Source organism: Seriola aureovittata, chromosome 8, assembly GCF_021018895.1.
Source record: "Seriola aureovittata isolate HTS-2021-v1 ecotype China chromosome 8, ASM2101889v1, whole genome shotgun sequence".
NCBI classification, from domain to species: domain Eukaryota; kingdom Metazoa; phylum Chordata; class Actinopteri; order Carangiformes; family Carangidae; genus Seriola; species Seriola aureovittata.
This window is the reverse complement of record NC_079371.1, coordinates 15,545,186-15,559,339: the sequence shown is the minus strand read 5'-3', so window position 1 is coordinate 15,559,339 and position 14,154 is coordinate 15,545,186. Positions and strand designations below refer to the sequence as shown.

The 14,154-nt window shown below is 41.0% G+C and overlaps 2 protein-coding genes across 17 annotated transcripts in view; both read left to right on the top strand.

Annotated features, from left to right (window-relative positions):
• Positions 1–14,154, top strand: part of LOC130173279 (protocadherin alpha-C2-like) — a 183,462-nt gene that overhangs the window by 85,458 nt on the left and 83,850 nt on the right. The window contains exon 1 of one of the 16 annotated variants that reach the window (XM_056382348.1): positions 7,811–10,289. The exons of 14 other annotated variants lie outside the window; for them this stretch is intronic. In XM_056382348.1, coding sequence (XP_056238323.1) covers positions 7,908–10,289 — 2,382 coding nt within the window. In that variant the 5' untranslated portion in view covers positions 7,811–7,907. Of the gene's footprint in view, positions 1–7,810; positions 10,290–11,082; positions 13,625–14,154 lie in introns of those variants that run through there. One more of the 16 variants, XM_056382347.1, reaches the window with a different exon arrangement.
• On the top strand, positions 668–6,884 carry LOC130173960 (protocadherin beta-17-like). Its single transcript, XM_056383541.1, has 3 exons — positions 668–3,465; positions 5,448–5,580; positions 6,022–6,884. Exons 1-3 carry the CDS (start codon positions 1,084–1,086, stop codon positions 6,882–6,884), a joined length of 3,378 nt encoding a protein of 1,125 aa, XP_056239516.1. The 5' UTR covers positions 668–1,083.

The window sequence follows — 14,154 nt, the reverse complement described above, 5'->3', positions numbered from 1 at the left end:
ATCACCACCCACCCTGACGGGAGCTGGTCTTACTCTAAAGCTACTCAGCAGTATGACGTCTGTTTCAGCTCAGACACACTCAAGAGTGACGTAGTGGTTTTCCCCGCGCCGTTTCCACCTGTGGATGCGGAGCTGATCAGTATTAACGGAGGAGACACTTTTACCAGGACTCAGACTTTACCTAATAACGATAAGGTAAGAACCTATGAAAAAGCAACACAAGATTTTATTCTTCGGGTTGTGGCTGTGAACGTGTGATTCTTTGTTCCTTTTTTTATTGATGAAGTGAAATGAAAAGCTTTTACATTTGTTTTGTGCGATGTGTTAACAAACAGTACGCCTCCTAGTCACCCTTTCGAGAGCGCCACAACGACATGTACGTCGTTGTCCATGGTGCTGAAATAAGCACAAAAGTGTGTGGTGTGAGAGGTATGGAGGATGTGAAAGTGACATTTCATCCAGTGCATAGTGGTTTTTCCTGGTGTTAACCGGCATTTTCTCTTGGGTTTTCTTACAGTCATTTATATTTATTGATGCATGATGTATACCAGATTTCATCACACTTGGAGAACGTCTGTGTTTGAATAGTTACATAACCTTAATTTAGAAACTCAAATGGAAATAGATAAAGACAGTGTTGTTCATTAGTATTTTTAATTTTTTTCTATCTCTTCTATTAACAAGCTGCTGTGAATAAGTAAATAAGGCAATAAGTGTGTCTTGTGATTTGTGACTTCTTGTGAGCTGTTTGTTGACTTGGAAGTTCAGACGGTTATTTATCTTTTTTTTTTTTTTAGGTGAGTGTAGTTATTTCAAAAAACCACATGGGGACATTGTAGACCATCACATTTTGATGCTCCTCGTGGTTGCTTGAGGCTCCTCCCAGAATCAGAGGATGATGATGTTTCTCTGGGCTTTGTTACAAAGAGACGCAGGGCGAGAGTGGATTGTGTTGCCATCATTTTGTCCATTAGCCCTACAAAGATCAAGAATCCGGATTCTACCATTTTGCTTTTATTCTGAATAATTCGATGGGATTTTGGAGACTGGAATCCATATGCTCTTCTTACGTTTGATATAAATATGTCGACGCGGAGGATATGCAGCCATTTAGGAATTTATGTAGTCGTTGTTCTGTTGGATTGTTGCTGGGAAGCTGTGTCTGGGCAGCTCTCTTACTCTGTATCAGAGGAGGTAAATCCAGGGACATCTGTGGGAAATCTCGCCAAAGATCTAAATCTTAATGTTCCCGATTTAGAGGCACGTATGTTCCAGATTGTAAGTGGATCAAAGAGAAAATATTTCGAAGTAAATCTGAAAACGGGTGTCCTTTATGTAAATGACCGAATAGACCGCGAGGAACTCTGTGCAAAGGCTACAAAATGCACCGTTAATGTAGAGGCAGTGATCAACAATCCACTGAAGCTATATCGTTTGGAGATAAATATAGTCGATATAAATGATATTGCACCGGATTTCTCTGAGAATTCGCAGACTCTTAACATTGCTGAAAGTACTGTGCCAGGAGGGAAATTTGGATTTATTGGAGCGTCAGATCTCGACGTTGGTAAGAATAGTGTTAATACCTATGAGCTAAGTCCAAATGATTATTTTTCTTTAGAGATTCACAGGGGTGGGGAGAGTGTGTCTGCCAAGCTTGTGCTTCAGAAAGCTTTAGACCGAGAAACACAACCTACAATAAAACTCACAGTGACCGCGGTCGACGGAGGAAATCCACCGAAGTCAGGGACATCCCAAATTCTTATAAATGTTTTAGACAATAACGACAATGCTCCTATTTTCAGCCAACCCTTATACAAGGCACGCATTTTGGAGAACATAGCAGTAGGTAAAACTGTTGTAGTTTTGAATGGGACAGACGCAGATGAGGGTTTAAACAGTGAAATAGAATATTCATTTAGAAGTAAAGGTCAGGAGCAGGTTTTAGATTTATTTCAAATAGACTCTAAAACAGGTGCAATTTTAGTCAAAGGTGAGATCGACTATGAGGAAAATGCAGCGTTTGAGATTCATGCACAAGCCAGTGACAAAGGCCAGCCTCCGATGTCAGCCGATTGTAAAGTGCTGGTAGAAGTGGTGGACCTGAACGACAACGCTCCTGAGATCACTGTGACATCACTATTAAATACAGTGAGGGAGGACGCTGAGGCGGGTACTGCCATTGCACTTGTTTCTGTACAGGACAAAGATAGTGGTAAAAACGGGGCAATGAAAGCTGTAATTGCAAATAATGCACCATTTAAACTGGACACAAATTATAGAAATTATTACTCATTAGTAGTTAATGGTCCGCTTGATAGAGAGACTAAGGCTCAATACAATGTTACTATTGTAGCAACTGATGAAGGGACTCCACCTCTCTCCAGCACCAACATAGTTACTGTTCTTGTTTCTGATGTCAATGATAACCCACCTCGCTTCTCTGAGCCGCTAGTTAATGTTTATGTGAAAGAGAATAGTCCAGTAGGATCTGTTATTAAGACAGTGACTGCAGTTGATGCTGACATGGATCAAAATGGTCAGGTGAGATATTCATTTATACATAACAACAGCAACTCAGTGCCTCTCTCGACAATGGTAAACATCAACTCAGAGACTGGAGATATAGTCAGCCTGCAGGCCTTTAACTTCGAGGAGTTAAAAACTTTTCTGTTTAAAGTTCAGGCCACAGACTCTGGTGTTCCTCCGCTCAGCAGCAACGTGACTGTGAACGTTTTTATCCTGGATGAGAATGACAACAGTCCCTCGATTCTCGCGCCCTATTCTGAGCACGGCTCCGTTAACAGTGAGAGCATCCCCTACTCTGCTGAAGCAGGATACTTTGTGGCAAAGATCAGAGCTGTAGACGCAGACTCTGGATACAATGCGCTGCTTTCTTATCACCTCTCTGAGCCCAAGGGAAACAACCTCTTCAGGATCGGAACCAGCTCCGGGGAAATCAGGACAAAGAGGAGAATGAGTGACAATGACCTGAAAACTCACCCCTTGGTGGTCTTGGTCTCTGATAACGGAGAACCCTCCCTATCAGCTACTGTTTCTATTGAGGTGGTGGTGCTTGAAAGCACAGCTGACATCCAGACTCAGTTCAGACATGTGCCCATAAAGGAGGACAGCTTCTCTGATTTAAACCTGTATCTGCTGATCGCCATTGTGTCGGTGTCAGTGATTTTTCTGCTGAGCCTCATCAGTTTAATAGCAGTCAAATGCCACAGGACAGACGGCAGTTTCAGCAGGTACAGCGCCCCAATGATCACCACCCACCCTGACGGGAGCTGGTCTTACTCTAAAGCTACTCAGCAGTATGACGTCTGTTTCAGCTCAGACACGCTCAAGAGTGACGTAGTGGTTTTCCCTGCACCGTTTCCACCTGTGGATGCAGAGCTGATCAGTATTAACGGAGGAGACACTTTTACCAGAACTCAGACTTTACCTAATAAAGAAAAGGTAAGAAAATGATTAAAAAGCAATATGCCTCAATGTATATGATTTTAGGGCGGAAAGCATTCCCGATGTTTTTTTATCGCTTATGAAGTGAAATAACTTTCCACATTGTATTTAGAGACATCATTTTTGACTTAGTTTTTTTTTTTAATCGCACATGAGCTAGAGTAATGACACTAGCTTTTCTGAAGTTCATAAGCCTCTCACACTATGCAGAGTGTGTATGTCGTTGTCCAAGGTGCTGAAATAAACACCGCAATGTGCTGTGTGCGGTCTTCTTAGTGTAACGCGGAAAACTGTCTACCCTTTATAAGGAAGTAGTATCTTTTCCTGGCACATCTATTTGTATTGTATAAAATATTAGGCTATTCATGTACTAATTAATTATGGAAACTTCGTTTTCATCACATTTAAAGAAAATAATCTGATACTTTATTTCATTCTCTTCATTTCATTCGTTTTTCCCTTTTGAAAAAAAATTAATTCTATTCGCAACCAACAGTTACACCTCCGTCTGTATCTTTAGTGTCTTGTAATGTTTTACTTGTAATGGACGCCATGTTTTAACATTGTGATGCTTTGTAGCCGTTACATCAACAAAATATAAATGTCTATTTTTATGGATAAAATAACAACATTTAAAAAACACTGGAATGAGACAGAGCAGACTATTGTGTCGAATTTTGCTCATTTGGTTGTTTGATATAACTGAACACAGTTCGGGTTGTTCTTAGGAAATTGCTCACTTTGCACAGTTGGTCGGTTATTCCTTTGTTAATCAGAGGCTGTAAGCAATTATTTTACATCACCACACGGGGACACTGTAGACCATGACATCTGGAAATTATTTAGGAAGGCACAAGGCTCCTCCCAGAAATAGAGGATGATGATGTTTCTGTGGGCTTTGTTACAAAGAGAGGGAGGGCGAGAGAGAGAAAAGGATCAGTAACAATGCTGGCCTCTAATATGACTGTTTGACGAAGAGTGGCTGGACTTGGATATCTGCATTTTTCGTATTGGATATAATTATGTATTTCTCAGGCAAAACGAACCTTTTTTGTTATTATCTTGTGGTCGTGCTGTTGAATTATTGCTGGGAAGCGGTGTCTGGACAGCTCTCGTATTCTGTTTCAGAGGAGGTAAACCCGGGGACGTCTGTTGGAAATATCGTCAAGGACCTAAACCTCAATGTCCAGGAGTTAGAGTCTCGTATGTTTCACATTGTAAGTGGATCAAAAAGAAAATATTTCGACGTAAATCTGAAAACGGGTGTTCTTTATGTAAATGAGAGAATAGACCGTGAGGAGCTCTGTGGGAAGGCTACAAAATGCAGTGTCAATGTAGAGGCCATGATCAACAATCCACTGAAGTTGTATCGTTTAGAGATAAATGTAGTCGATATAAATGATAATGCGCCGCAATTCTCTGAGGATTTACAATCACTTGACATTGCAGAAAGTTCTTTTACAGGACTCAAATTTGGACTGGTAGAGGCATCGGATTTAGATGTAGGCAAGAACGGTGTGAATACATACAAGCTTAGTAGTAATGATTTTTTTTCTTTGGAAATTCACAAAGGAGGGGATAGCGTGTCTGCGGAGTTAGTGCTGCAGAAAGCCTTAGACCGCGAACATGACTCTGTTATAAAACTCACACTTACTGCAGTAGACGGAGGAAATCCACCGAAGTCAGGGACATCCCAAATTATTGTAAATGTTTTAGACAACAACGACAATATCCCCGTTTTCAGTGAATCGTTATACAAAATTCAAATTCCGGAAAATTTGCCAAAAGGGTCTAGAGTAATCATTCTGAATGCTACAGACGCAGATGAGGGTTTAAACAGTGAAATAGAATATTCATTGAGAAGTAAAGGTCAGAATCAGGTTTTAGATTTATTTCAAATAGACTCTAAAACAGGTGCAATTTTAGTCAAAGGTGAGATTGACTATGAGGAAAATGTTGCGTTTGAGATTCGGTCACAGGCCAGTGACAAAGGCCAGCCTCCTATGTCTGCTCATTGTAAAGTGCTGGTAGAAGTGGTGGACCTGAACGACAACGCTCCTGAGATCACTGTGACGTCACTGGTAAATACAGTGAGGGAGGACGCTGATGCAGGTACTGCTATTGCACTTGTTTCCGTACTGGACAAAGATAGTGGTAAAAACGGGGCAGTGAAAGCTGTAATTGCAAATAATCCACCATTTAAACTGGACACAAATTATAGAAATTATTACTCATTAGTAGTTAATGGTCCGCTTGATAGAGAGACTAAGGCTCAGTACAATGTTACTATTGTAGCAACTGATGAAGGGACTCCACCTCTCTCCAGCACCAACATAGTTACTGTTCATGTTTCTGATGTCAATGATAACCCACCTCGCTTCTCTGAGCCGCTGGTTAATGTTTATGTGAAAGAGAATAGTCCAGTGGGATCTGTTATTAAGACAGTGACTGCACTTGATGCTGACCCAGATCAAAATGGTCAAGTGAGATATTCATTTATTCATGACAACAGTAACTCAATGCCTCTCTCTACAATGGTAAACATCAACTCAGAGACAGGAGATATAGTCAGCCTGCAGGCCTTTAACTTCGAGGAGTTAAAAACATTTCAGTTTAAAGTTCAGGCCACAGACTCTGGTGTTCCTCCGCTCAGTAGCAACGTGACTGTGAACGTTTTTATCCTGGATGAGAATGACAACAGTCCCACGATTCTTGCGCCCTATTCTGAGCACGGCTCCGTTAACAGTGAGAGCATCCCCTACTCTGCTGAAGCGGGATACTTTGTGGCAAAGATCAGGGCTGTAGACGCAGACTCTGGATACAATGCGCTGCTTTCTTATCACCTCTCTGAGCCCAAAGGAAACAACCTCTTCAGGATCGGAACCAGCACCGGAGAAATCAGGACTAAGAGGAGAATGAGTGACAATGACCTGAAAACTCACCCCTTGGTGGTCTTGGTTTCTGATAACGGAGAAGCCTCCCTGTCAGCTACTGTGTCTATTGAGGTGGTGGTGGTTGAAAGCACAGCTGACATCCAGACTCAGTTCAGACATGTGCCCATAAAGGAGGACAGCTTCTCTGATTTAAACCTGTATCTGCTGATCGCCATTGTGTCGGTGTCAGTGATCTTTCTGCTGAGCCTCATCAGTTTAATAGCTGTCAAATGCCACAGGACAGACGGCAGTTTCAGCAGGTACAGCGCCCCAATGATCACCACCCACCCTGACGGGAGCTGGTCTTACTCTAAAGCTACTCAGCAGTATGACGTCTGTTTCAGCTCAGACACACTCAAGAGTGACGTAGTGGTTTTCCCCGCACCGTTTCCGCCTGTAGATGCGGAGTTGATCAGTATTAACGGAGGAGACACTTTTACCAGAACCCAGACGCTGCCCAATAAAGAAAAGGTAAGAAAATAATGAAATAGCAATATGTTTCAGTTAATATGATTTTCCCCCCTCCAGCTGAGGGCCAAAGCAAGTCTCAACATTTTTTTTTTAACTTATGAAGTAAAATGTCTTCATAATAATTTTACACATTGTATTTATATAATTGTTTTAAGTCTTTGGGATTGTTTTGAAATGTACATTCGTATATGAGCAAGAGTGATGCCATTATTTTAAATTCATGAGCCTCTCATAATATAGGCCACTAAAACTATATGTCGTTGTGCATGGTTCTGAAATAAACAACGCAGTATGTAGTGTGCTGTCTACTGAGTCTAACGTGGAAAATTTACCAATAATTAAAAAAAAAAATAATAATAATTTTCTTGGCAAAACTATGTGAATTTCGTGACAATAATTTAATTTTATGACTGAATAACGCCCGTTTATCAAATTTGGAGAAATGCTCTGAAAATGAATTTCATTCCCTTCAATTTTTTTTAATTTTTTTAATTTAAACTAGAGGGCAATAAGCTGATTATTATTTGCAATTCAAAATCTTAACTCTCTCTATCTTTAGTGTGTTGTAATGTTTTATTTGTGATGGACGCCATGTTATTACATTGTGTAGCTTTGTAGCTGTTACATCAGTAAGGTGAAGGTCTATTGTTACGGATAAAATAATAATAACATTTGAAAAACTTCGCAATGAGACAAAGCAGGTTATTGTGTCGAATTCTGCTTATTTTGATCGTTTGATAATTCTTCACTTTGCACAGTTGGTCAGTTAGTCCTTTCTTACTCAAAGGTTGCATGCAGTTACTTTGCATCAGCACACGGGGACACTGTAGACCATGACATCTGGACGTCATTTAGGAAAGGCACAAGGCTCCTCCCAGAAACAGAGGATGATGATGTTTCTTTGGGCTTTGTTACAAAGAGAAGGAGGGCGAGAGAGAGAAAGGATGAGAAATATTATCCAGCTGGATTCTAATATAAGTGTTTGACGGTAGTGGTTGGACTTGGACTTATGCATTTTTCGTGTTGGATATAATTATGCATTTCTCAAGCAGAACGAACCTTTTTCGGATATATTTTGTGCTCGTGCTGTTAAATTATTGCTGGGAAGCGGTGTCCGCGCAGCTCTCGTATTCTGTTTCAGAGGAGGTAAACCCGGGGACTTCTGTTGGAAATATCGCCAAGGACCTAAATCTCAATGTCCAGGAGTTAGAGTCTCGTATGTTTCAGATTGTTCATGGATCAAAGAGAAAATATTTTGATATAAATCTGAAAACGGGTGTTCTTTATGTAAATGAGAGAATAGACCGTGAGGAGCTCTGTGCCAAGGCTACAAAATGCACCGTCAATGTAGAGGCCGTGATCAACAATCCACTGAAGCTGTATCGTTTAGAGATAAATGTAGTCGATATAAATGATAATGCCCCACATTTCTCTGAGGATTTACAATCACTTGACATTGCAGAAAGTTCTTTACCAGGACTCAAATTTGGTCTGATAGGGGCATCGGATTTGGATGTAGACAAGAACAGTGTTAGTACATACAAGCTTAGTAGTAATGATTATTTTTCTTTGGAAATTCACAAAGGAGGGGATAGCGTGTCTGCGGAGTTAGTACTGCAGAAAGCTTTAGACCGCGAACATGACTCTGTTATAAAACTCACCCTAACTGCAGTAGACGGAGGAAACCCACCGAAGTCGGGAACATCACAAATTATTATCAATGTTTTGGATATTAACGACAATACCCCCGTTTTCAGTGAATCGTTATACAAAATTCGAATTCTGGAAAACTTGCCAAAGGGGTCTAGAGTAATCATTCTGAATGCGACAGACGCAGATGAGGGTTTAAACAGTGAAATAGAATATTCATTGAGAAGTAAAGGTCAGAATCAGGTTTTAGATTTATTTCAAATAGACTCTAAAACAGGTGCAATTTTAGTCAAAGGTGAGATTGACTATGAGGAAAATGTTGCGTTTGAGATTCATGCACAGGCCAGTGACAAAGGCCAGCCTCCTATGTCTGCTCATTGTAAAGTGCTGGTAGAAGTGGTGGACCTGAACGACAACGCTCCTGAGATCACTGTGACGTCACTGGTAAATACAGTGAGGGAGGACGCTGATGCAGGTACTGCTATTGCACTTGTTTCCGTACTGGACAAAGATAGTGGTAAAAACGGGGCAGTGAAAGCTGTAATTGCAAATAATGCACCATTTAAACTGGACACAAATTATAGAAATTATTACTCATTAGTAGTTAATGGTCCGCTTGATAGAGAGACTAAGGCTCAGTACAATGTTACTATTGTAGCAACTGATGAAGGGACTCCACCTCTCTCCAGCACCAACATAGTTACTGTTCATGTTTCTGATGTCAATGATAACCCACCTCGCTTCTCTGAGCCGCTGGTTAATGTTTATGTGAAAGAGAATAGTCCAGTGGGATCTGTTATTAAGACAGTGACTGCAGTTGATGCTGACACTGATCAAAATGGTCAAGTGAGATATTCATTTATTCATGACAACAGTAACTCAATGCCTCTCTCTACAATGGTAAACATCAACTCAGAGACTGGAGATATAGTCAGCCTGCAGGCCTTTAACTTCGAGGAGTTAAAAAGTTTTCAGTTTAAAGTTCAGGCAACAGACTCTGGTGTTCCTCCGCTCAGTAGCAACGTGACTGTGAACGTTTTTATCCTGGATGAGAATGACAACAGTCCCTCGGTTCTCGCGCCCTATTCTGAGCACGGTTCTGTTAACAGTGAGAGCATCCCCTACTCTGCTGAAGCGGGATACTTTGTGGCAAAGATCAGGGCTGTAGACGCAGACTCTGGATACAATGCGCTGCTTTCTTATCACCTCTCTGAGGCCAAAGGAAACAACCTCTTCAGGATCGGAACTAGCACTGGGGAAATCAGGACTAAGAGGAGAATGAGTGACAATGACCTGAAAACTCACCCCTTGGTGGTCTTGGTTTCTGATAACGGAGAACCCTCCCTGTCAGCTACTGTGTCTATTGAGGTGGTGGTGGTTGAAAACACAGCTGATATCCAGACTCAGTTCAGACATGTGCCCATAAAGGAGGACAGCTTCTCTGATTTAAATCTGTATCTGCTGATCGCCATTGTGTCGGTGTCAGTGATCTTTCTGCTGAGTCTCATCAGTTTAATAGCTGTCAAATGCCACAGGACAGACGGCAGTTTCAGCAGGTACAGCGCCCCAATGATCACCACCCACCCTGACGGGAGCTGGTCTTACTCTAAAGCTACTCAGCAGTATGACGTCTGTTTCAGCTCAGACACGCTCAAGAGTGACATGGTGGTTTTCCCCGCACCGTTTCCACCTGTAGATGCTGAGCTGATCAGTATTAATGGAGGAGACACTTTTACCAGGACTCAGACTTTACCTAATAAAGAAAAGGTAAGAACATGTTAACATTACGTGGTCAGGCATGGTATTATACTACACTTGCGTCGACTGATTGGGAATAGCTGCAGTTTTATTTTCAGTATTTTTCAAAAAGCGGTATGCCATGTCGCATGGTGACTACTAACTGACAAAGAAATAGTCTTCAGATTTAGTTCAAAGAGAAACATTTAAAACTTTTGTTTGTCTTGTTATGAACCTGTTATACATATGTGATTTGTTGATGCATCACTAATCTCATTCATTACTTGTTGCACGGTTTTTAATGGGTATTTCACTATCCTTGGTGCTGAACGTTTGTGCATGTGTGTTCAGTCTAATCCCCCGGACCGGAACAATATGTTTATTAATAAGGAATAAAAGACTCCGTGCAAGTGTACGGAATTTAGTGCAGTCCAGTCTTCTAGAAATTGGTTGTGGTTGTGTGTGTGTGTGTGTGTTGTGTGTGTGTGTGTGTGTTTCTTCTGTAACCACAATAGCTGACTCAACAAATTTTGAGTCACATTTCTAAAAACATTTCATACAAGTAAAAGTACATAAAGGTATACAATGTTAACTTGGAGAATCAATCAGTTCTGCTGACTCTTCTGTAAGATATGGAGTTGCTTGGCTAAATGTTCAAGAAGAAATCAACAATATAAGGTTCTTACTATTGTGTGTTGAAGTTGAATGTTGTTCCTGAAAGTGTCCACATGGGGACATTGTAGACCATCACATTTGAACTTCGTCCTTAGTGGTTCTGGGCTCCTCCCATGTTCAGTGGATGATATTTCTCGGGAGATTGAAACAAAGAGACTGTGAGGGCGAAACAGATCTGTGCGACGACCATTTCTTATTGAACAGTGAATATGGCGAAAAACCCTCATCTTTTATTTGGTGATTCTTTATCATTTCCTTATTTTGGTCAGTGACTGGGCGAATTTCTCTTTAGACGTTTCCCGATGTATGGAATTATGCATTTACCAGGCAGAACGCGCTCTGTGTGGATCTATCTCTTGTTCGTGCTGCTGGATTGTTTTTGGGAAGCGGTGTCTGGGCAGCTCTCTTACTCCGTTTTAGAGGAGGTAAACCTGGGGACTGTTGTCGGAAATATCGCTAAAGATCTGAACATCAATGTCCAGGATTTGGAGACCCGCATGTTTCAGATCGTTTCTGGATCAAAGACAAAATATTTCGAGGTAAATCTAAAGACTGGTGTCCTCTACGTTAATGAGAGAATAGATCGAGAGGAACTCTGCGGCAGTGAACAAAAATGTTCACTTAGTGTAGAAGCAGTTATTAATAATCCATTAAAACTGTATCGGATTGAAATTATAATCATGGATGTGAATGATAATTCTCCATCATTTCTCAGCACGTCACAGGTGATCGACATTACTGAGAGCACAGCAGCAGGGGCTAAATTCCCCCTGCAACCAGCTGACGATGCAGACGTCGGTAAAAATACTGTAAATACCTACAAACTTAGTCAAAACGATCACTTCTCTATTGATACATACAAAGGAGATAGTGTAATACCCGAATTAGTGCTTCAGAAAGTTTTAGACAGAGAAACGCAGTCTGTAATTCGACTCACACTGACTGCCATTGATGGAGGAACTCCTGTTAAATCAGGGACAATGGTTATTATAATCAATGTTTTAGATATCAATGATAATCCTCCTGTATTCAGTCAAACTCTGTACAAAGCCAGTGTGTATGAAAATGTGAAAATAGGCACATCGATAATAACATTAAACGCTACTGATTTAGATGAAGGCTCAAACGGACAAGTGTTGTATTCATTCAGTAAAGTAGGACGAGGGAAACAAACTGATCTGTTTGCTATAGACGCGAAAACTGGGACTGTAACAAACAAAAAGAATATCAACTTTGAAGAGAATAATGCTTTTGAGATGCGAGTCCAAGCTAGTGATGGAGTTTCTTCTCCTCTCACTTCACATGCTAAATTACTTATTGAAATTTTAGACGTCAATGACAATGCCCCTGAAATTTCAGTTACATCACTGTTAAACACCGTGAAAGAGGACGCGTCCATTGGCACAGCTATTGCGCTTGTTTCAGTGTTTGATAAAGACGGGAGTAAAAATGGGATGGTGAACTGTAAAATTTACAATAATGTTCCTTTCAAATTAGAATCAAACTATAAGAATTACTATTCATTGGTGGTTGACGGTCCACTCGACAGAGAGAGCACATCTCAATACAATATCAGCATCGCTGCTACTGACGAAGGAACCCCACCTCTTTTCAGCAAAAGTGCTATTACTGTACACGTCTCAGATGTAAATGATAACAAACCTCTGTTCACAGAAAATATAATTAGTGTCTATGTGAAAGAAAACAGTCCAATAGGAGCAATTATAAAAACCGTTTCAGCAACTGATGCTGACATGGATCAAAATGGTCAGGTGAGATATTCACTTTTGCATGACAACAACAACTCAGTGCCTCTCTCGACAATGGTAAACATCAACTCAGAGACTGGAGATATAGTCAGCCTGCAGGCCTTTAACTACGAGGAGTTAAAAACGTTTCAGTTTAAAGTTCAGGCCACAGACTCTGGTGTTCCTCCACTCAGCAGCAACGTGACTGTGAACGTTTTTATCGTGGATGAGAATGACAACAGTCCCGCGGTTCTCGCGCCCTATTCTGAGCACGGCTCCGTTAACAGTGAGAGCATCCCCTACTCTGCTGAAGCAGGATACTTTGTGGCAAAGATCAGGGCTGTAGACGCAGACTCTGGATACAATGCGCTGCTTTCTTATCACCTCTCTGAGCCCAAAGGAAACAACCTCTTCAGGATCGGAACCAGCACCGGAGAAATCAGGACAAAAAGGAGAATGAGTGACAATGACTTGAAAACTCACTCCTTGGTGGTCTTGGTTTCTGATAACGGAGAACCCTCTCTGTCAGCTACTGTGTCTATTGAGGTGGTGGTGGTTGAAAGCACAGCTGATATCCAGACTCAGTTCAGACATGTGCCCATAAAGGAGGACAGCTTCTCTGATTTAAATCTGTATCTGCTGATCGCCATTGTGTCGGTATCAATGATTTTTCTGCTGAGTCTCATCAGTTTAATAGCTGTCAAATGCCACAGGACAGACAGTTTCAGCAGGTACAGCGCCCCAATGATCACCACCCATCCTGACGGCAGCTGGTCTTACTCTAAAGCTACTCAGCAGTATGACGTCTGTTTCAGCTCAGACACGCTCAAGAGTGACGTAGTGGTTTTCCCCGCTCCGTTTCCGCCTGTAGATGCTGAACTGGTCAGCATTAACGGGGGAGACACTTTTACCCGGACTCAGACTTTACCTAATAAAGAAAAGGTAAGAGCAGCACATTCATAGCGGCCTACGAATTCATACAAAGCAGTAAGCATTACTAAAGACTGGGCTTTGTTGCTAGTAATGTATTTAGTTGTTCATTACTTTTCTTTTCTTATTCATATGTCTTTCTGTGATCTTTTGCAAAGAGACGTTTTTATCTGGCGTCTTCTAAACAACTTGTTAACCTTTTTTTCCATTCAAGTGCAATAGTCGCTGTCTATGGAGCTGTAGACACAAACTAATCTATTCAGATAATAAGATACTGTTGGTGTTTCAATGTTTTTTTTACACATTCAAAGCAACGCTAATTTTTACGTTCATTATTATTATTATTGTTATCATTACTATTTTACTTTTTTGCGCAGTTTCCAAGTGTCACGTTCATCACTTTTTCTTTCACAATGGCACTTATACATAGAGTTCATTGTCTTATGTGCAAAATGTGTATCATAAATTTGGTGGCTGATTAGCTCTCATTGTTGTAGTGCTGAATTCCACTGAAGTCCACTGTTTTGTTGTCATATAAGCGA